We start from the raw sequence: 22,598 nt of genomic DNA, 5'->3' as shown, positions 1-22,598 counted from the left end.
ATAATAGATTTATCAACTTGAAACTCTGTTCCAACTGTACTGTTCATCAGGGACAGCTCTGCTCTTTTCTGGAACATTATTTTTGCTTCTGGTTGCTCTTAAATGCTGTGGCAGTGTGGACAGTGAAGGGCTGGGAGGCAGAAACACACTTTTAGCCACATTCCCCTCCACAGGGAGGTCTCTTCAGCTTCTCAAGCACCACCTGAACCACCCCCACATGGCTGAGGAGGCTGCTGCCACCAGCACATGCTGCAAGCTCCGGGCACAACCCTTTGCAGCAGCACATGCTGACCCTGGCAGATTAGTTCAACATACACAAAAGAAAGATAAAAAAGCACCACAATAGAAACTATGGTGCCTCAGACTGAACTGTAAGTAGCAATCTACAAATATACTAGCAATAATAGTGGTGGTAGTTTTTTTTTGTTTGTTTTGGAGGGAAGTTGGTGTCTTAGGGGCTGGGAAGGTTCTTTTTGTGTTTTTAAACAAAGGGCCCTGCATACTCCTTCCCCTGGGTTTAGCTGTTCTCATCAAGGTTACTAAGTAACCTTGAGTTGTATTCAGCTTTTCTACTGCTCTTTTGAGGAGGAAATTGAATCCCTCCCCTGTTTGAGAAGCCCAGCTTTCAGTTTAAATCGGATTTTTTAAGTATTAGCATATCAAACAGTGTAGATGTCAGCATGCAACATAAGATTAGCACATTTAATTTTTTCTAAGTCTCAGCTTCCTTCTGTCCTACTACTTTGCATTTTTAGTAAAAACAAACCAAAACCAAGCTCGGTAGCCATCTGCAGGAGCAAGACACCAGGTATGTCCACACAAAAGCTTAGTTTGCTTCCAGAAATAGAAGAATGGTTTAAATCTGCTAGCTCCCTCCATGAACACTGCTGGCCCTCTTAAAGTCTACAAGGCAACACTTCAGTCCTGACCCCCGAGAATATTTACCCATACCAAAAAGCTGGATCCTCTCTTGGTCACAAATCCTTCACAAGGAAGTCAGGCACATCAGGTCACACAGCATATTAAAAGCAGTGTGGAAATACCAGCTCTGCCGCACCTCTGGACTGGCAGCAAGCAGAAGCACAAGTTTTAGAATTTATATTCTGCAGCAATATTTTGGACTTCCAAGGCTCATTTTAACATTTCTTTGCATATTCATAGATTTGATGAAAAGTTCACAAATTTAGTGTCAGCATGGAAAGTGAAATAGTTGCACTGATTGCATCAACATGTTTAAACACATTGAATATAAAATTTGGTCACAATTTTACAGTGGTTGAATTCAACCACTTAAACGCATCCCCATGCAGACGCCTGCTAACATTACCCAAACCTAAGCTATTTAAGACATACTTAACATATAAGAAATAATATATACCCCAGTAGTGTATAAGCCTCAAAAACGAATGAAAAATAGTCAGCATATCTTTACCTATTGTGTTTCTAGATACTGCCATCTATTGTGGTAACTCTTGCATCACTCCTCTGACCAATACCAGAACAACAGCCTTGTGATATGATTGTCAAAGTCAGACAAAGGCAAATTATGTTCATTTCTCAACCTCAACTATATTGCTAGGGCTGCTTGAAGTGTTACGTCCTAACAACCTCTCAAGAATGCTATACATCATTACCTTTCAGACACCCATAACTGTAATCAGTGAAATGTTACATAACAGCGATGCTGCAGCTCCTTAATCAAGTTCTAGTTTTACTGTATTAGGTGATTCACTGGCTCATGAAAAAGCAGCTCCATCATGGAGCAGTGTCAGCTCCACAGCACCCATGGCAGCTCATTACACCGCATGCCACCTGCTACCCATACCCAGGAACTTCGAGTGAGACATCTCAGCTCTCAGGCTTAAGAGGCAGGGATTTCTGGAGGAGAAGACAAAAAAGAAAACAATCCAATCAAACAAAAATGTAGAGATCTTTACCTCATCTGACATCGAGAGACTTGAAACAAAATTAAATGTGTGGCTTGGTATTCTTTAAGCTGACAGATAGACATCATCTTCACACTGGAAGGCAATTAGTGTCATTCATCACAAGTTTATCCAAAGTTCTCAGGTGAACAGGTATTAGCACAATGACATATCTCAAACATGTGCTCAGTTATATAAAGAAAGCTGTATGAGATGTTGAGAATGAAAGCAACCTACAGCCAGCCAAGGAAACCTCCAAAACCTTTCAGAAGTTTGTTATTTTAAGATGCCAGATCTTTCAGTAGTTAGATCTCAAAAATATCTACTTTAGGTGTTCCAGAATAGCAATTTTTAGGTCTTTAAACCTGTCCAAATTAATATCTGCTTACCTATTTTCATCATTCCCTTTCAAGCTCTCCAGATAGACATGATGTTTGAAATGTTCCTGGTTGGAATTCACCTTTGTATTCCCCTACCTGCTCCAGACAGAAAAAACACAGGTGAGGAACCAAATCATGTAAGTTTGAAGTATTTGGATCAAATAAAACTCTTCACTGCTCAAGACGTATTTTTTGCTTACCTGTCCCCAGACAGGTAGAACAAGAGAGAAGTGGTTCTTCACATGTCTTCAAGTTCTTTTTTATATATGGTAAAATACTTCTTAGAGGTTATTTTTTTTTCTCCAATTTACAGTGTTCAATAAAGGCCTTGTCCAAACAGGAAACTTTGGACAAGAGTTATGACAACTGAGTGAGAAAAAGGACTGTATAAGAAAATAGCAGGCATGACTAATTTTCCCATATAACCTTAGTATTTTTTTGTTTGGTTTTGTTTTTCTTTTTAAATGAGCATTTTTTAAAGAGATCCACAAGCTGAAATAAAACAGTCTAAAAAAGCCCCACACCTTAAGCCCCCATTAGAAGTCATACCAGAACAATAATGTAGCAGTCATGACTATACAATAGGTTTCTCTACGAGAAACCTTAAAAACTCCACTAAGGTGTTCCAAAACACCTGTAACATTTGAACATGCCACAAATGCTCTGAATGCTTCAAATAAAGCCATATTCTCTGTTGTCCAGCCTTGCAGTGACCAGGCTGGGCGTGCTCAAGAAGCTGGGACACACGCAGGCCAGATGCCCCCAGCTGACCAAAGGGATGTTTCCATATGGGATCATGCTCAGCAATCAAAGCTGAGGGAAAGGAGGCGGAAGGAGGGACATTTCAGGGTGATGGTGTTTGTCATCCTGTTGTAAACACCTGCCTGCTGACAGGAAATAAATTCCTTACTTTGCTTCACTTGTGCACACAGCCTCGCTTCCCTATTACACTGGTTTTGTCTTGATCCATGTGCTTTCTTTCTTTTATCCTTATGATTCTCTCCACCATCCCACTGGGGGGAAAGTGTACAAGTGACTGGGTGGGGGCTCACCTGCTGGCTGGGGTCAACCTATCACCATAGCCCTTGGTTCTTAACTCAGTTCCTTTAGTGGTCCAGTCTGGCAAGAGTAATTCATTCACATATGGTGCTTAGCTTTCAGATACTCCAGTTTATTACAGACTTAAAATAAAACAATATATATAAAAAAAAGTAGATCACCAAGTTTTTACATCATAGAATGCCGATAGTTACAAAAATTGAAATCATACCATTGAAAATACATGACAGTGTGTGGGGAAAAGTATGGGGAGATAGGGGGAAAACTTGTGACAGATATGGAAGGAAGAAACAAAAATTGAGTCAGTTTGAAAAACAAGATGCATGACTCAAGCTTTTTTTAATAGAAAATTTAATATCATTGCGAGTCAAACAATCCTGTCTAGAAACATATTAATAATGATGTTAACTCCAGATTTTGAACCTCTAAATAACAAGACCCCTTGCCCCAGTTAACTTATATTAAGATAGTTTATATCCTACAAATCATTCCCAAATACCCCTTGACTCATAGTGTTTATCATGCTTAAGCTGATAGATTGTTTGCTACACAGCTACAAGAACAACAGTTTACAATTCTTAAGTTACAAAAATAGTTATCACTCATTAGTATTTCTATACATATGTCAAGCTATTATATGCACACTCTGTACAGTGGATGTTAACAGTGGTTAAGTTTGCTTCCTTAAACAAAACAAGAAAAGGAACTAAATAAGTGACAGTCAGACCCCAAATATTCAGGCACAGTAATACACTTGCAGGTCTGGCACTAAATATCCCTGCCCATACAAAGCAAAAGCCATTTGAGTACCTAAAGACACATGCACCAGGCTGTTAAGACCCTTGAATGGGTGGTGGAAGAGGACAGTAAGAGGATCAGCGTGTTACTGCCACCCAACAGTCTCACACTCCGCTGCAGGGCCTGACACTGACTTCAGCTGTGCAGATTCCTTGCAGACGACTGTTCCTGTCCAACAGTACTGGCTACAGGCTGAAAAGCAGGTTTACATGAAAAAAGCTGTAGGACAGCAGAACAAACTACCCCAAACTGCCCCTCTGGTAATGACCAGAATTCCCCACCTAAAGGTAAAATAGAAGGTGACTTCTCAAATAGACAAACACTAGTTGTTTTTGCTATACCAAATTATTGTTTTCAACATGTTTTGGTTGGGTTTTGGCTTGAGTTTATCCTTCTCCCCATGCCCGAAGCCAAAAAAAAACCAATCTAGACTATTTGGCATGATCAGGGCCAACACTAACAAATGTTTTGCTGGTTGCAGTATTCCATTATTGAAGTACATTGGTTGTACTTACGTTACTTACCCTTTCCTTTCAGAAGTAATAATAAGCCTGGAAGCATTGCTAAGGTTGTGGCATTTTGTTAACCAGGCAAGTAAAAAATTTAGGTCTCAGACATATTACTGCTAGTCTAATTTCTCTTAACTCTTGAACTCCAATCCACCTGATGTTAAGCTTCACACAGCTGCCCAGCTCTGAAACAAGTCACCCATTTTGGAAGATGCTGTCTGGGAACATACAGCTGTCCCACTAAGATTTGGGATGTGGGAAGAAAAGCAAAACCAAACTAACCACCCCTGCCAAAGAAGAAGCGAGAAAAAAGGAGCCTTAAACACTGAATAAAAAATTACTCTTTAACATTTTCTGAATCTAGAAATCTTTCACATGCTACTCCAAGCACTATCTTTCCCATCATAAGGGCACAACACTTCAGTCAGATGGTTAAAGACCTCGACATTAACCCAAGCACTTAGAGATTCAGCGCTTAAGCAGTTGGCTTTATCCACCACATGCTAAGAAGTCTAGAGTCACATTTGCAAGGTACTAGCATAAGAAATTTTGTTCAGTTGAAGAACTTCAAGGACAATTTGGAGCAAAGTCAACTAAAGCGTGTAGTTAAGTCTGCCAACATAAGGCTGGAAAATAACAACAACATTAATACCAAGATCATGAACACATCAGAAGTGCATTAAGAACTTCAAAGCTATTCCACACACAAAGGTAGTTATGCTTGTCCTCACAAAAGATCAAGAATTAAGCAACTAACCCCTAAATATCAAGATGAATAAACAAATTATGAATGAGCTTCTACAGGCTTTTCCCCACACCAGGAATTTAAGAGTAAGTGTCAGGTACTACATCTTCAGTAAGAGCACTTCCCTTTAAACCTCTTCAAACAGATATTTGATGGTTAGATCTTTGAGTTTTCTTGGTGGCTTAATTTATTTTTAAAGCACCATATTTAAAATAGTTTTGTTCTCCAGGTCAGAATGTTGGCTAAATAGCCAACATTTTCATGCATTTAAGTGTTCATATTAATTTACCTCGTTATAATTTTCAAATTTTACAGTTATTCTATACAGAAGACATTAATTTTTGTTTTTCGGTTGTGCCATTAAAGTGCAACATCTGGACCACTGTTTTAAGAGATAACTAACAGAGCTTCCATTTTAAAGTGCAACAGGTTTTGGTACAGAAATTGCTACAAAGAATTCAAGTGAAAGGAATTATACTAGAAATAAATCCCTTGAAACACAATACTACCATGCCACTATATATGTATCTGAGAATATTTGAAGATTAGGGGGAAGTTGCAAGTTATGAATCACTTCACAAGAAGTCCTTCAGAAATCACCTCACACACAGGAAAACAAACAGAAGGGGAAAAAATAAAATAAAAATTTTTTTGAAAAATCACAGTTCTTCAAAGCTGACCTTCTAGAGAGAATTGGTACTTATTTACAGTGAACTGAAAGGCTTGCCTTTTTATTTAAAAATCAAGATTAAAAAAAATGAAATAATTACAGGTCCATCACTTGGATCTATTCCCACAGCTTGTTCATGAAGTTATACAAGTTAGTACTGACTTCCCTTGCTCCCTTATCATGTTTCCAAGCTCAGCCACAGAAATCAAGTCTAAGTTAAGTATTCAAACTGATGCTTCCCTGCTTATCAGACAAGATGCTATATTAAGATCAGTAGTTAAATTCAAACACTCGTCTCATTTGGTTAGTAACATGCTGACAGTTTTGCAATGACATATGAGCACATGTGGAACCTTAAGGCTTTGATTCTCCTGTAACATAATTTGAGGGTTCACTAACAGAATCTTTACCCCACCCTTTACTTTTTAAGATGAGAATTCTTAGTCATTCAGTAAGTCTACTGCAAATTGATAGTGTTAAAGTTTACATCCATTAGACATCCCAGATGACAGACATTAAGAGTTGGATCTTCCTCCTTCCATCACATACATGGAAAGAACAAATCCACTCATAATTCTTTATTTTAAATTAGCCAATGCCAAGCATTTCATGCAATATAAGACCCACAGATTTAATACTTATTTTGCTCAGCATGTCCGCTAAACTGTCAAATGTCAGTATGAGTCTCAAGACTGTGTAACAGTGTAGCCTGCCCTCTGCCATACTTGTTCAAGCAGCATTCACTACTGTCACCAAATAATCCTGCCATTGTGTCATTCCAGTTATTTCATATCACCTTTTATACTTTGAAGAAAAAAATTGTTTTAAATTGATATAAATATCTACCTAGAGCTGTGTTGTTTGTTTGTTTTGGTTTTTTTTAAACTTTAAAAAACGCAAACCACCGCAAACCCAAACAAACAAAACCAATACTCCGGGTGTAAATGCTTGGGTCTAAAAGCATTGCTGGCAGACTTCAGATCTGACATGATTTGAACCAGAATTCTCTCCCAGCTCTCCAATATAAACAAATCTTTCTACAACAGGTAATATAGAAGAGTATAGCCCTCTGCTTCTAGCTAGCTCTCCACTGTCCTGGCCTTTAGTTATCACCTCTGTCTTCTCAGTCTATCAGACAAGCTTCTGCATGCATTGTTAGCCACAGGACTGAGCCTCATCTATACTCTAGGAAGATTAGAGTCACTTGTGAACTAGTTTTTGTTATGACTGTAAGCTGTAATAAAGAATGTTTACTTTTCAGTGCCCAGATTCCAGAATAATTTTCAGAATGTAACTACAGTAAGTCATCAGAATTGATTATTCCAGTTCCAGAAGTTCTCCAAAGCTAAAAGCTGACATCATCTTATCAACATTTACATGAAACTGACAGTTCAGGTTCCAAGTTTTTTTAAACATTCTGAATAAGTGCTCATAGCAATTCAGAGGAGAGCTTCTAAAATATATTAAGTGACCATACAAAATCAGTATTACATCATTGATATTCTTTGCCCATCCACCCAATTAGGTCTACCTAAGGAAGGACAATAAAAGAAAACAGTAATGTAGATGTGTACCTTCACTGAAATACTGGATCATAACAGATTGTTAGATGCAATAAGTTACTCAGCAGCCTTTTCCATAGTGTTTATTGTCAGTTCATTTTATATAGCTTATTTCCAGGAGGTGGGCAGCATAAAAACTGCAAAATCTATTTAAAAAAAAATATATTTTTTGTTACAATGTAATAGTCTCAATAGTACCTTCTTACAGCTGCATCTTATCTGTTTCTGAAATAAAACAATCCTGATCTAGTTAATTAAAAGTTTTGTACCTAACCCATGCAATGGTCAGCCTTCAGAATCTGGACAACTTTAGATCCGAAATTTATAATCACCATGTTTGATAATAACCCCAGAAATTCTCACAGTGCAAACTAGCCTACTGAAACTATTTAACAGCTTTGTTATAGGTCACTCTCATGATTACATCAGCATTTACTCCTACAGCGAGAATTGCTTTATTCTTCCTCATGTAACTTCGATGTGAACTGTGAGTGCTCTGGAGATTCAGATAAATACTGCATTGCTTACTGAGCCTGTGCACTAAATATACATCCCCCAACATATTAATGCTTACAAGTGGCTTAGATACATAGTATATTAAAACAATAAAAATGATGAAAAATTACAGCAACCTGCCCAAACCCATGACCAAACAGTTTCCCACCTAGTTTCAACTGCAGAATCTCGATTTTAATAGCTGTGCTCAGAAATTTACTTAAAAACAAAGTAAAGTGACACTGTCAAAGTCTTTACTCATTCATTTTCCAGAGTCTTCGATTTTTTCCTTTGTCAGTAATGATTCTTGGGGATATTCTTTGTTTTGTTTTGTTTTTAAACCCAACTTTAAATCTAACATTTTAACAATTAATTTAAATGTAACAATCTAATATACATATCCTCGGTATACCATCTCCAAAGTAGCGGGGGGAACAGAATGAAAAGATGCCAGATTCTGAAAGTTACACATTCAAGTATAGTGTCTTCCAACAGAGCTTTCCTGGCTTTCACAGACTGCATGTCATCTCTAATCACATATAGCAAATGAAAAGTAGAATCCCAAAATAAAGAACTATCGCCACTGGTTTACTAGTAGAAGTTTCACACTCAGTAATCTTGTTACTTAAGTAGTAATACTGCCAGTTTCAATAGTAAAATAGCAAGAACTGAAGTATAAACTTAAAACTGAGTATCAATTTTTTCTAAAATACTCATTAGTGACACATTTCACCTAAATACAGACATACACACAGCTACTTTAAGTTGATGTATCACACTGTAAGGAAAGGTCCCAATTCAGTTCAAGAATCTGATATTCCCCCTGCCACCGCATAACTTGACAGAACTCCTTACAGGAACAGAAAGCAAACAGAAGGGGAAAACACAACATTTAACAAGTGCATCTATATACATTTTGCACGTTTTCCCTCCTTCCACCAAAGTGAACAGGCCACCACGTTCGCTAGGCTTTACATGCACATACCCTCCCCTTCACGTAGTACCAGTCCTGTTCAAATGATCTCTGCAAGCATCAGCAGCAGTAATTCCACACTAACCAACAGGTGCTTTTATTGCGGAGGTTGAAGTACATTTAAATATTCTGACTGGCCCAGCTGGTAGGTTGTATTTCCTCCACAGTCCACATACTGGTATCTCTCCTGGGATATTTGCTCAGAGTGGCCAAAGTAAGAGGTTGTCACTGTCACTCTTGAAAAGAAAAAACAGAGGAGATATTAGTTTTGTAAGAGGCTTGAGTTTCCTATTCTAAAGATCAGTGTTTTTACATTACTAGAGTTTTTAGGGAAAAAGTTGTAGAACCAAATATGTAATACTATTAAGAACAAAATTTTAAATAAAGTTAAAAAACAGTACTAGTTTACTGGGATAGATTTTCTCCATGAAAGATATTAGGTTCCTTGAGAACAGATTTTTTTTTCTAAAGAAGATGGTAAAGCTTGGCTTTATTCTACACCTTGCTTTGCAAAGAGAAAGTAAATTATTAGACAAGCTAAAGCATGTAACTGCTTCAAGATCACAAAGACCTCAGCAATTTTTGAACACTGGCTGACACACAAACTCATTTCAAAGCATCTGAGACCTTAGTTCCGTAGCTACAGCCCAACTGCGGAACAGATCCAGTAACAACAGTTACACCTATTCAAGTGTCTTTACCAGAACCTGCCAAAAGACACAGCTCAGTTTCATGAACTATGAAGATATTACACTAGAAAGCAAGTTGATTTAATTTCATCTATGATGCACAGACTCCAGGATTAAGTATTTGAGCAATATTTCAATGAGAATTACAAGGATTTTGAAGTTGCTTTCAAAAAATAGCAATTTTCCATACTTACTGCATCATCACTACTATGTTATGCACTTTGATAGATGCTAAAGTACAGAAGTCACTGCAAAAAACAAAAACAATTGTCAGATTTGCATCAAGCTTTACAGGTAATTATCTAAAGAGCAAAAATTGTGGTTTCAACTGGATTCTGCTATCTGCATATATGGAGACTATAGAGTTGCTAGCAATGACAACTAAAATACTTCTGAAAAAACACTGCCAGGGATTGTATATTCACTTAGTCTACTTTATATACATAGTCTTGTTTTCACATGAACTATATTCACATGTGCTTGCTAACATATAATGCTTGCCAACAAAAGCATCCTGTGAAACTAATCAAAGTTAACCTGAACAACAAATTAAAGCACATCAGTATCACTTAGTCACTAATGAAGACTTTTACTATGAAGAGATATAGACAATAATTTGTTGCAATTCAACTTCATGTGACATTTACATAAAGAAAGAAAAATTTAAAACAAAAGATAATAATTTTTTTACAATTGGGGTGGTGAAACATTGGAATGTGTTGCCCAGAGAGAGGGTAGATGCCCCATCCCTGGAAACATTCAAGGCCGGGCTGGATGGGGCTCTGAACAGCCTGATGTAGTTGAAGATGTCCCTGCTCACTGCAGGGGGTTGGACTCTGTGAGCTTTGAAGGTCCCTTCCAACCCAAACTATTCTATGATCAATGCTATGCCAACTTCAGTATCTTTTCTTGTAAAAGCAGCAGTTTATATGGAGGGGGAAAAAAAAAGTCTTGAAGGCTTGTTATTCTTGGTCAAAAAGTACCAAGAACTTTGGAAAGTAACTTTTTTTTTGCACTCCTCCACTTTCTGTATTATGCATCATGACCTTTACACAACCTGCAGAGATTTTTCAAGTCAGAGTTATTGTTTGCTTGTGAGATACCCTGCTAAGACTTACATCTTCTGTTGTACACTTATATACCAGTTATACAGAGCGCTATGTAAGTGTATACCTTCCCCTCCCTCCTCCTTAAATTAATTGCTCTTGGTCACAAATTTATCAGCTCTGGAATGAAAAGCGTGTGATCAGTTCAAGAAGATTGCGTGGCAGCCACCTACAAGATTTGCATGCCATTGTCATTCTTTTCCCCAGCACCAAACATCATCATGAAGTATTGAACACTGAATAAACAGAAGTGAACCAAATGATAGGAAAATACAAATAAAATAGTTTGGTATTAAAAATACTTTTATATTTGTATCTATAGTAATGACAAATATTTGGATTTTTTTTTTCCTGCTAGGCTTGAAGTAGGATTTAATTAGACCATAATACCAGAGACTTTCAGTTATAGTAGTTTTCTAATCCAAAATATAGACAACATGTAACATCATACAAATGCAGCTCGTACCCAACAGCACATACTAGCCAACAAGCAGAGAAGTACACCACCAACACACTCTTGTTTTAAGTCCAGAGTATCTGGAAATAAGTCTTTCTTAAAAAAACAAAAGCCCCCAAAACAAACACACCACACAGCATAACACTGTAGCTAGGAAACTACAGTGAAGGTAAACATCACATAGAGCAAGTTCTCTAAAATAAATGTATGATGCTGATTTCATCATACAGGCCTGCTGGAGCCAGATGACTGTATGCAGACACTTCAGGTCTCTAAGGTCTCCTGTATTCAACCTAAGCTGATTTTACAGGACAGAAGGACACACACTCTCCAGGATCCAAACAAGCAGCTAGTTATGACTAACACAAGACCTAAATGGACCAGCTGGGGAAACGTGAAAATACAGTACTATCTGTATTACCAAGATTATCCTAGTGCCTTCCTTGGAAATGTAAATATTTGTGTGTGGAGAAAAAACCCAAATAGTAACTAATACAAAACCTCACTAAGACTAGCTGAAGCTGTCAGCTGGGTGTTCAAACTAAGGAAGCCCATGAGCTGTCTCCAGGGTTATTCCACACAGTGAACCCAGGCTTTCAAGACTCACAGTACAGTGAAGGAGCAGAACCCCATCAACAACAATAACTGTTAACAGGTCAAACAGAGCAGCTTTTGCCTGTCCGCGTCTCTCTATACACCCAAAGTCATCCAGTTTGTTTTTTTTTTTAAGATTAGTGACCAGTTTGCAGTTAAAAGTTGCAGCTATTGTTGGCAACAAACTCTCAACAGCATTACTGAAGTCAAGGTCACGGTACTGACCATGAAAGAAGTTTCAGTACGTTATTGCACCAAAAGCAAGACTACATAGGTATTAACATGAGCTCTATGAAGGCCACATTTATTTATTCCTCATGCATCCCAAGCACAGATTCACAGGATTCAGGGTTTACATAAACCTAACTTATATTCCTTTAAGAAGTGACAAAGATATAACACTTTCCGCTTATTTAAAGTTAGCTCCCAATTTGCTATTTCATACCTAGTTCTATTTATTCCAACACTTCAAAGCTATAAAGGTTCTCTCCCTCCCCAAAGGGGCTGCCATCCACTGGAACTGCACACAGACTAGAAGTTTCAGCAGTTACCTCTTTCTGTTTAGTATGAATTTCAGTGTAAAAGAAGTAACATCTGGTTTTGTTACTAAGATATACTGAGCTAATAGCATGCTGGTCAAATGAACTTTCAGAAGCTATGAATAAAACAGCTTAAAAGTTCAAAGAACAGATGTAAACACTGCTTACACCAATGTATGCACATTGTCTGAAGAAAAAAAAAATACAAATTAGTCTCTAATTTGCATAGAATTAAATACATATTCCCTCTACCACCAGAGAAGTCTGTGGGAAAGTTACTAGAGAACATTTTGGGGGAACACACCTGCACTTTCTGCCCCCAAAGCAGTGTGTCGTAGCTATTGCCAGGGCCTAAAACATTGGGATACAAATACCATTCAAAGTGGTGAGAACCAGGAACAGCAAGCCACTATGTGAAACTATTGAAACAACCGTGGTTCAACTATTTCTCAGTACTATGAAACTCACACAAAGAAAATGCCGCATCATCTCTGCAAATACATTTCTGCTGACTTTGAAAAAAGGTAGTTTTTAGCACCATTGTAATTTTTAGTAGGACCCATGTGATATTTAGAGGCGAGTACACTTACAACATGTAGCTCATTTCATCTTGTATGACTGTGGGCACCATATAGTCAATCTAAAAAAAATAAAAGCAATGAAAACACAAATCAGTAGATTTATAGAAGATGATTAACACTCATTCAACTTTGAAAGCCTGTCTTATTTACCTGTTTCATATCCAGAGGACCAATGTTGGTGATGTTGTTTAACCGTGCTTTGCCAATAACCGTTTTTGAAAACTGAACTTGAGCTGTGATATTTGCCACTTCAACAGAGTAATAGTTGTTGTTTGTTATATTTAGAGTGTTCTGGAAAAACAAAACAAAAACAAAACACTAACAGCTATCCATTCTGATGAGCACACATTTTCAAATTTGTGCCTGAGACAGGAATATCAGAAATCATGAAAGTATATTTCCGTGCCTTCTAGGATTGGTAGCAAGGAGGGTAAGAGACAATAACTTAAAATCTTTCTCAGGTTTTTGGTGTGTGTGTGTTTTTTTTTTTTTGTGTGTGTGTGAATATACTGAGCAGCAAAACTTCTGCATGACTTCCCTAGTGACCACCCTCCACTGTAAATACTGCATTTCTTCTTATCCTCAATTATTCCTCCCAGGAAATTTAGAATCATAGAACCCCAGCTTCGTCAGCTGCTCCTCACACGACTTGCGTTCCAGACTCTTCACAAGCTTTACTGCTTTTCTTTGGACTCGCTCCAGCACCTCAATGTCTTTCTTGTAGTAAGGGACACAAACCTGAACACAGGATTTGAGATGCAGCCTCACCAGTGCCAAATACAGGGGGACAATCACTTCCCCCATCCTGCTGGCCACGCTATTTCTGTTACAAGCCAGGATGACTGTCATTTAGCTATCACAGGACCTTCTTATCCCATAGCTGCTTTGCTCTATTTAAAATGAGGAAATCTACCAGAAGTCTTTAGGTAATCCTATATTGACAGCATTACCAAAAAGTCAAGAAGCATGTGAAGTTTTAAAGTGGATAAGAAATCATTTTTCCTCAAAACCAGTTTTGCTAAGATGCATAACACCAGGACTGTATTTGATAGTGTTTCTACATACACACTCTACATGTCACCCACATTCCAAAAATAACGCAGAGAACTCCAAAGTCAGTGTTTCCATGAGAAGAACAGACCCAACGGTAGCTTGCAACTACACCTCTATTAGCTTTACATACTGGAACCAGCCACAGCAGGGCCAGTTAAATTTTTCAAACCGGTCATTATATCTGCTTGTATTTAAGGCACTAAACTGTCATAGTAGTACCTCTTGTTGCGTTTATCCATTACAGATGTCCAAGCAGATAGCTAGACTTACCGTAATATTCAGATATATTATACGCCTACTCTGTTCGTAGTTGACATATACCGACTTCACACCAATGTATTCAACATCGATTGAGCGAGGAAACAAGAAGAATACAGCCAGCCCAGAAAGCAGTAAACATACAACTACAGAAGCAGTCACGTAGAGCTTTCTGGGGAATAAAAGAACACATTTCAGAGTCAAAAGCATGTTAAACAATAGTGGCATATTATTTTCCTTTAAGTGATAAGGAGCTTGACTAGTCAATACAACTAGTCCAGCCTATTTCTAGCTTCCATTAGTTTCCAATGGAAGGGAAAAAAAACAACACTATGTTGCCCTTCACATCTTTGTCTCAAACAGAGATGTTACTCTCGCATATACATCAGAAATCAAGTGTCAAAACATGCTGTTATCCCAACATTTTTAACTTACAGAGGAAAACAGAAGAGGTAAATATTTATGTACTTTGAAACATAAGCACTTCCTCTTAAAATTTATTTATAGCAGAACTTGTGTCACTCTGCAGGACTCTTGCACAACACACCCAGAAAGAAGAATAAAGCTCTTACATGCCTCACACAGAATTATTTGTCAGAAGAGACTTTTAAGGAAAGTGTTAGGCTCCTGCTAAGGAACAGGAAATTCACAATTAACCTAACACAAAAGGAGTGTGCATGTATGACAATAAAAAAATACACAAATAAAAGGCTCAACCGAAGTTCCATTTTTCTCAAAATTAGAATACTAAAGTAACATGTTTCAAATTTGTACTATTACTACATCAGACATATGATTGAGGATAGCATTATGTGAAGTTATTGTATTTTCTTTCCTGGCACTCATTTCCGTTTACTACAGAAACATCCAAAAATTAAGGAAACAAAACAAACAACAACAACAAACACACACTCTTCACACAAAAACAGTCGAAACAAAAAGCCCTAAGCACTGTAGTTAAACCTTTAAGTAGGTCGTAGAAAAGAAAGTTACATATGTTATATCAGAACGATGAATTCATTGATTTTGCTAGCTGCTCAGAGCTTTACAAATTAATTTCCAGGTGACTTATTTTGTAGGACTGGTCTAAAGCAGTTATCACTTTACTCAGACTTTAACACTGGAGATATATTTGCTTAGATCAATCAAAATGATACAGTATTTCTTGGCTTTGTAAGACATACTGTGATGGGAGTACGCATACCTGTTACTCAATAACTCTCCAAGAGTTAGAGATTAAGGTTGATATTACAAGCAGGATTCTTTCAAAACTGAATGCAAGAAAACATTCTGGTGACTTTTCCTTGATTATTCTTAACACCATCTCCTTCAAACTGCTGAATTTTAACTAGAAGAGAGAAACTAACTGTAGATTTATGTACCACAACTATTAACTTACGTTCTTCTTGGCCTCAGTCTCTGATCACTGTATGGAATTAATGCTACCAGCTGATTTTCCTGACCTGGAAATAAAAACAACATTTCAGAATTTAAACAAAGAATAAGTATTGTTTCAGTTGCTTCAAATAAAGAACACCTGTTATAATTTAATGGCACCAAAGAATAAATACTAAAGATAAACATTTACATTCCAGATAAGGGCCCAAGTAGAATATTTCTGTAGCTTAGGTCACCTTCTGAAATAGATCACGGCTTACACAATGTGGAAAGGAAAAACCACCAAGCCCACAAAGACCAAAACAGTAACAAGTTCTGCCTCTGCACTGCATACATCCTCACGAGCAACATGCCTCTGGCACAATTTTCTCAGAAGAAATGGAGGTACATAACAGCTTTCAGCTCTCTCTGTCAGACCATATGAAATCACAGGAAAAAAAAATTTTGAAGCTCAGGCAGTAAGAACCAATCCAGAAGGCATTCCACATATACTCTTCTGAAAAGCAGAAGTCGGGTTTGTTTAAAAACAAACACCTACATCAGTTTGGCCAGCTTGGCAACACAAGTTATACATACACTGTATTTCAGAAGTCACTAGTATATATGATACAACCATTTCTTACAGGACTGAGCAGCAGCACTCTGCAAGTCAAAGAAGTATCTACTGGAAATTCTCTAAGCAACAAGTTACTTCACTAGACTGCATTTTTAAGAGGGGATATCTTAACAGTAGAAATAAAAAACCACAACCACAGATGTTTTAAATACATAGACTACATCTGTTTCTATAGCTTTTGCTATTTGCTCTACAAGAAAATGGAATTGAGATTTATCTGTATGAGAAGAGAGAGGTCTCAAGACCCAGTCAGATTTGCATTTTTTAAGTCAATTGCAACACTCGAACAGCATTATCACTTAGGTAATCAACCATTATATCACATGACAGTCATCCCTCCTAGTCATGCAGTCATTCTGTGAACACTTAATTTTCCTCCTCCCCCCTCAATAAAACCTAAACATTATTTTTTTAAGTACTGGGGAATAATTCAAAAGACAGTGTTATTTCTTCTAATAACTCATCTGGAGTTCTAGCTTTAATAATATTATTTCATGAGAACTTATGGACAACACGCATTTTTAATAGTTACTGCAAAACGTTTAATACTTAGACAAATGTGAGTTAATTTATCACATCCAAGAATCCTCCAAAAAATAAGCTTTTGAACATAAGAATCCTGCTACTACTGCATTTTAACTAGCACTATAAGTTTGGCATCAATATTATCAAATATTTCAAGTTTCCAAGCAAACCGTCTTCTCTGTAGTCTTTTGGTTAAGATAGCTTTTCCACACTTCAAATTTGCTGACTTCAGAGGTACTCAAAGAATACATCGTAGTATAAAGTTTAACAGCTAACACACAAATCCCTTATTTTCAACCGTTTAAATATTCTGAGCCCCCGCCACTTATTCCCAGGTGAGACAGAAGTATTTGTGAACTATACCAGAACCAAATTTGAGTGAAGCACATGTACAAGGGCAATATGTCACAGACATCAGCCAGTTTTCCCAAGCTGCTGGTCAAAATCAGTTCTGACAGCTTTTATACCCCATAATCTGACTATGTTGGACAAGAGTCCTGGCAAAAGCAACACAGTCCCAAACATTAAACTTTCTCATCAGTTCCTCCCCTCAGTAAAGGGGAGATCTTACAGTTGAAGCAGAAGGCTGTGCTTTGGCACACTACATTTGCCACTTTCTCCTTGCCCAGTTTCAGACATCCTGCATTCTCCTTTCTGTCTGTTTCTAAACAGGTGGCTTATCATATAGAACTGTAATAAAGCAAAATGTTTAATTAAAAGAAAAGGGAAAGCAAAGGATGAGAGCAGCAAGCAAACAAAACCAGCAGAGGGGAAACAGTCCAGGAAGTTCCTGGTGTGTGTGGAAGACAACTTCCCGACACAGTGAGGGAGACAACTAGGGCAGGCGCCCCACTGGACCTGTTTGTGAACAGAAAAGGACTTGTGGGAAAAAGTGATGGTTAGAGGTCGTCCTGGGCACAGTGATCATGAAACAATAGAGTTTTTGATTCTCAGGGAAGTCAAGAGGATGGTCAGCAGAACTGCCACCTTGGACTTCTGGAGGGCACACATTGACCTGTTTAGGAGGTTGGCTGGCAGAGTCACTTGGGAGGCAGTCCTGAAAGGCAAAGGAGTCCATGAAGGCTAGTCTCTCTTCAAGAAGGAAATCTTCGAGGTGCAGGAACAGTCTGTTCCCGTGTGCCAAAAGACAAGCCAGTGGAACAGACCACCAGCCTGGCTGAACAGAGACCTTCAGCTGGTGCTCAGGAATAAAAGGAGAATTTACGACCTTTGGAAGAATGGGCAGGCATCTCAGGAGGACTATGAGGATGTCATGAGGTTATGCAGGCAGAAAATCAGAAGGGCCAAAGCCCAACTGGAACTTAATCTGGCTACTGCCATGAAAGATACTGAAAAAATGTTTTTATAAATACATTCACAACAAAAGGAGGGCTAGGGAGAATCTCCATTCTTTACTGGACTCAAGGGGAAACTTAGTGACAAAGGATGGGGAAAAGGCTGAGGTACTTAATGCCTCTTTGCTTCAGTCTTTAATAGTAAGACCAGTTTTCCTCTGGGTACTCAGCCCCCTGAGCTGGAAGACAAGGAAGGGGAGCAGAATGAAGCCCCCATAGTCCAAGGGGAAATGGTTGGCAACCTGCTACACCACTTGGACATACACAGGTTTAAAATATGTGGTTAAAAAAAAGATGCAATAAAAAGTCACAAAACTAAAGGTTTAGAACTTGCAACAACTAGGTATATGTGCAAATATAAAGCTGAGAACCAAGGAACACTAGAATTGTACAAACAAGAGAACACCTAACAGGTAACAGTCAAAGCTGGCTCAATCTATGTGTCATTCATCCAGTGTAATGTTTAGTATTAAAACGTCAAAAAGATGAAAAAAAAACATCCTGACTTGGGAAGCTACTTGTTACAGATTATTATAGTTATAACTGCACAAGTTTATGAAGTAAATTTATAGATTAAAAAGGAAATATAGAAAATTTACCTCGTGGAATTCTTCCTGTTCCCTGGCAAGTTGGGCAGGTGACGCTGTCTCTGCCTGTAAATTCCACATAGGGAAACTGCGATACATCTCCACATCTGCCATCTTCGTTGTGCAATTCTGAGTGAACTAACCCATTCCTCATATTATCAGACACCGTGCCTCCATCATAGCCATCTTCCTTGCATGTGTGCATAGGCAGGTGAGAAAGTGATTTTCCCATGTCTAAAATAAAAGTTAGAAGAAAGTTTTCAGGAAGAATGATTCAAACCAGGCCTGCATTTTATTCCATATCAGGTAACTACTTGTCTACGGTCATTACTCCTATAAGATTCCTGTTGCCTTCTGATCCCTTATGACCTTCAAAGCATTAAGGCCCGGTCAAAGTGGAGTCAATCCCAAATTGTAACAACCTGAACTAACTGGAACATTTGTTCAGACCATCTAATATGCTCAACATGTAGGGGGACCAAAGAGAGGCTTTTATGCTAGAATAGTACAATAGCTGGCAAAAGGCTGCAACAGTCTCACAGTGCTTTTCAAAGGGTTGTTATCACACAGACGTTCACACAACACATCAATCTCTATGTAGAAAAAGAAAAAATTCAAGACTTTCTTGCTCTAAAAACCAAGTTCACAATTTTCAGTTGATTACACACACACACACACACTACAAGTCAAATTCTAATAAGCTTTTAAGGTTGGACTTGTTTTGTTTTTCTGAGAACATGGAATCAGCTACTAGCTTCCAAGTTTGAAACATAGATCTCCAGGTGTTTAAACTGACGATTCCCTTCAACCCTCAAGAGCGTCAACTCACAGGACAGTAAAGGAAAACAATGGGAGCTACTTCAATGCTCCCAATATATAGCACTTATAAAGACTTGTTAAAAAAAAAAAAAGTATTAATCACAATAGCAATTTTTGCTACCTATGGAAATGTAAACATTTTCTCATTACTGTAGTTTTTCAGCCATACCACTGAAAATACTTTGAAGCATACAACACTTGAAATTTAAAGCCATGCAAGTGGAAATCTTCCTAAGTAATTCGACAACCACCAAGAAGTCCCAGTTCCTGTTTCAGTAAATACCTAGTAATATTTTATTCATTTAAGTCATGGAACCCTTACAAGAAGGAAAACTATTTATCCTTATGTTGATACAGCACTTTTTAAACATTTTACATTTGGGGAACTGTTCAATAATGGGAATTATTTAAATAAAATATAAAGTACTGAGTTATTGAAAAACGTTCCCTGAAAAAGTTGTTGACAATTATTCCACATGCAGTTTTTCCTTGATGTTCTCCTTGTAGCTGACCTACAGACTTCAGGCTATGAAACCTGAGTCTTGCAGCTTAGGCAATAGTTGCCACAGTTACAGGTCTGAACGCTTCAGGATCAATCCCTGGTGCTGTTGCGTTAAAACTATTCAATTTACCTGTTCTTCTCATGGTAGGCTCAGGTTATGTCTACATTAACTACTAAACACACAGAACAAGCAGCAACTCCACAAAAATAAACAGTTATTAGGGATCCAATATCCACAATACACATGGTTTTGTAGGTTTATTTCATAATAGCTCCAGTCTAGACCGAACACTCACTGACAACTGAAGTGCACTTTCTGTTTGTAGCTTCTTCCAAAAGGAAGGGAGTTCACGCACTTCCAGGTCACATTGTGCCATGAACCAGAGTGCAACAAGTGAGGATGACTGGGAATTCACTTCAGGAACACACCCTTAATTTGAATTAAAATACTCATGCACATGTATCCTCCAATGCCAACTGTACTTGTGCTTCAATAATTAGAATTTAATAGTGTTTTTCTGCTGCCACAGGCACGTCTTGGTTCACAAATGAGAAAACAGACAACGTCCAAGTGAAAAATGTTCCTTCAGCACGCTCTGCCCTTTGCCACCCAAAACAAACATGGACCCTTATTACAGCTGACCAAAACTCAAGAATGCTTTGCTTTTTTATCCAGAGCTTACATGCTGAACAATAGTAGAGCTAAAAATACACCATCTTTATATGTGACAGCCTCTACACTGTCACCAATGTCACAAACCTTACTTCCTTAACAGCTGTGCTTTGACCCAGTCTCTCCCTGGGTTTCCTTGAACTCACTGTCTGTAAGAAAGAATTTAGTAAATTAAAAAGTATGTTGTGATAAGGGAATTGAATTTAAGACTGCGTCCTTCAGAGTGCTCTGGCTCCACAGCAGGACGGTACACAGACAAAACCCAAACAACGTCCCACGCACACAGAACCACCACATCTTGAGTTACACATGAGACTTGGGAAAAATACTTCTGATTAGAAACCCACTGAAACTTCAAAGAGTTAAGCTAGATTGCTATACTTCTTCAAAGAGTTAGAGTGGCATTCTTATCCCTTATATGCAAATATATGAGCTTGAAGTTACAAACCCACTTCTTTTTCAAAACAGGAAAAGATTTTGAAATATAACCATCTCCAGGCCTGTCAGCTGTGTCTGAATCACAGGCATCACAAGTGCCTCCAAAACAGAGAACGCAGCAGGGTCAGGCAATGACTTGGCTGCCACAAACTTGCTCAGCACAGGTGGGCACCTCCAGTGCCACCTTTCACAGCCCCTTTACAGACCCACCTCTCAGACACAGCCCGCTCGGTAAGGCTGACGCTGCCAAAACCACAGAAGTCAAGAACCGCCCTGAGATTCAAGGCCCGTCAGGCCAGAGCAGCAGCTGCTCTCGCAAACATGGCGAAGTTTCCAGCCGGCAGACGCAGACCAAGGCCCGGAGATCTCGGCCGCTACCGGGCTGACCCGGGCCGGCCCCGCAGCCGCCCGGCCGGAGGTCTCGGCGCAAAGTGGGGCGAGCAGCAGCCCCGGCCGCCCGGGGATCAGCAAAACACCGCCGCGGGCCTGCCCAGGCCTCGCCGAAACCCACGAACCGCAGCAACAGCCCCCGTCCGGCAGCCCAGCTCCGGCAGGGCCTCGCAGCCACAGGCCGCGCTCAGCCCGGCTCCCGTCCCAGGCCCGCCGCCTCCCCCCCACCGCAGCAGCGGCTCTCCCCACCTGCGGCGCGGGCAGGGCAGGGCGGGCTGCGCCGGGCACAGGGGTCGGCAGAACCGCAGGTTCCAGGTGCGGCGCAGATGCCCCAGCGCTAAACCCCAGACCCGGGCCGTGCGCAGGCGCGGGGAGGCGGTGCCGCCTCGGTGCTGTCCCGCCGCTCTCAGCTGCGGGCGGTGCTGGGCCTGGCACACCCAGGGGGCGTGGGGGTTCCGAGCCGCCAGTCTCGCCGCTGGGCGCTGCGCTGGCCGTGGATGTTGCTGCCTGGCTGTGCTGGGACGGACCGTGCCTCACCCCCTGGTGGGCGGAAGGCCCGGGAATCGCGCAGAAACCCTCGGCTCAGAGTGAGACGGTGCCCGGGCTGAGGAGTGAATGGTGCTCACGGGCCCGGGGGGTGAAGCAAAAGCAGGAGAAAAGGAAATCAGGAGGCGGTGCGGCCCCTATGCGCAGCTGGGGGACGGAGGGCCCGGGGATCCCCGCTGGGCTTCTCTGTCGGCTGTTTTCTGCTACTCTGCCTGCGGCTGTGTGCTCGCCGTCCTGCACATCAGCACTGGGTTGTGTTAACCACGAGGAAAGAGCGGTTTCTTATTGCAACTGACTTCGTGGTGCCTTCAAGCCACCACCGTTATTTTCACTTCCTTGTTTGATGGCTCTGGTGG

General features: G+C 39.6%; 1 protein-coding gene across 4 annotated transcripts; it reads right to left on the bottom strand.

Annotated features, from left to right (window-relative positions):
- Positions 1 to 3,455: 3,455 nt before the first annotated feature.
- On the bottom strand, positions 3,456 to 22,104 carry TMEM106B (transmembrane protein 106B). 4 transcript variants are annotated; one of them, XM_065051178.1, is made up of 8 exons: positions 21,946 to 22,104; positions 18,887 to 19,108; positions 15,793 to 15,856; positions 14,406 to 14,565; positions 13,233 to 13,373; positions 13,092 to 13,141; positions 10,000 to 10,053; positions 3,456 to 9,352 (listed from the first exon to the last, which is right to left on the bottom strand). In XM_065051178.1, exons 2-8 carry the CDS (start codon positions 19,104 to 19,106, stop codon positions 9,214 to 9,216), a joined length of 828 nt encoding a protein of 275 aa, XP_064907250.1. In that variant the 5' UTR covers positions 19,107 to 19,108; positions 21,946 to 22,104; the 3' UTR covers positions 3,456 to 9,213. The 4 variants fall into 4 exon arrangements, with proteins under 4 accessions (XP_064907250.1, XP_005512285.1, XP_021156505.1 ...); XM_005512228.4 differs by lacking the exon at positions 21,946 to 22,104 and adding an exon at positions 21,517 to 21,891; XM_021300830.2 differs by lacking the exon at positions 21,946 to 22,104 and adding an exon at positions 20,961 to 20,981.
- Positions 22,105 to 22,598: the final 494 nt, after the last annotated feature.

The sequence above is a fragment of the Columba livia genome, chromosome 2 (assembly GCF_036013475.1).
Source record: "Columba livia isolate bColLiv1 breed racing homer chromosome 2, bColLiv1.pat.W.v2, whole genome shotgun sequence".
In the NCBI taxonomy this organism is placed as follows: domain Eukaryota; kingdom Metazoa; phylum Chordata; class Aves; order Columbiformes; family Columbidae; genus Columba; species Columba livia.
This window is presented reverse-complemented; position numbering and strand designations above follow the sequence as displayed.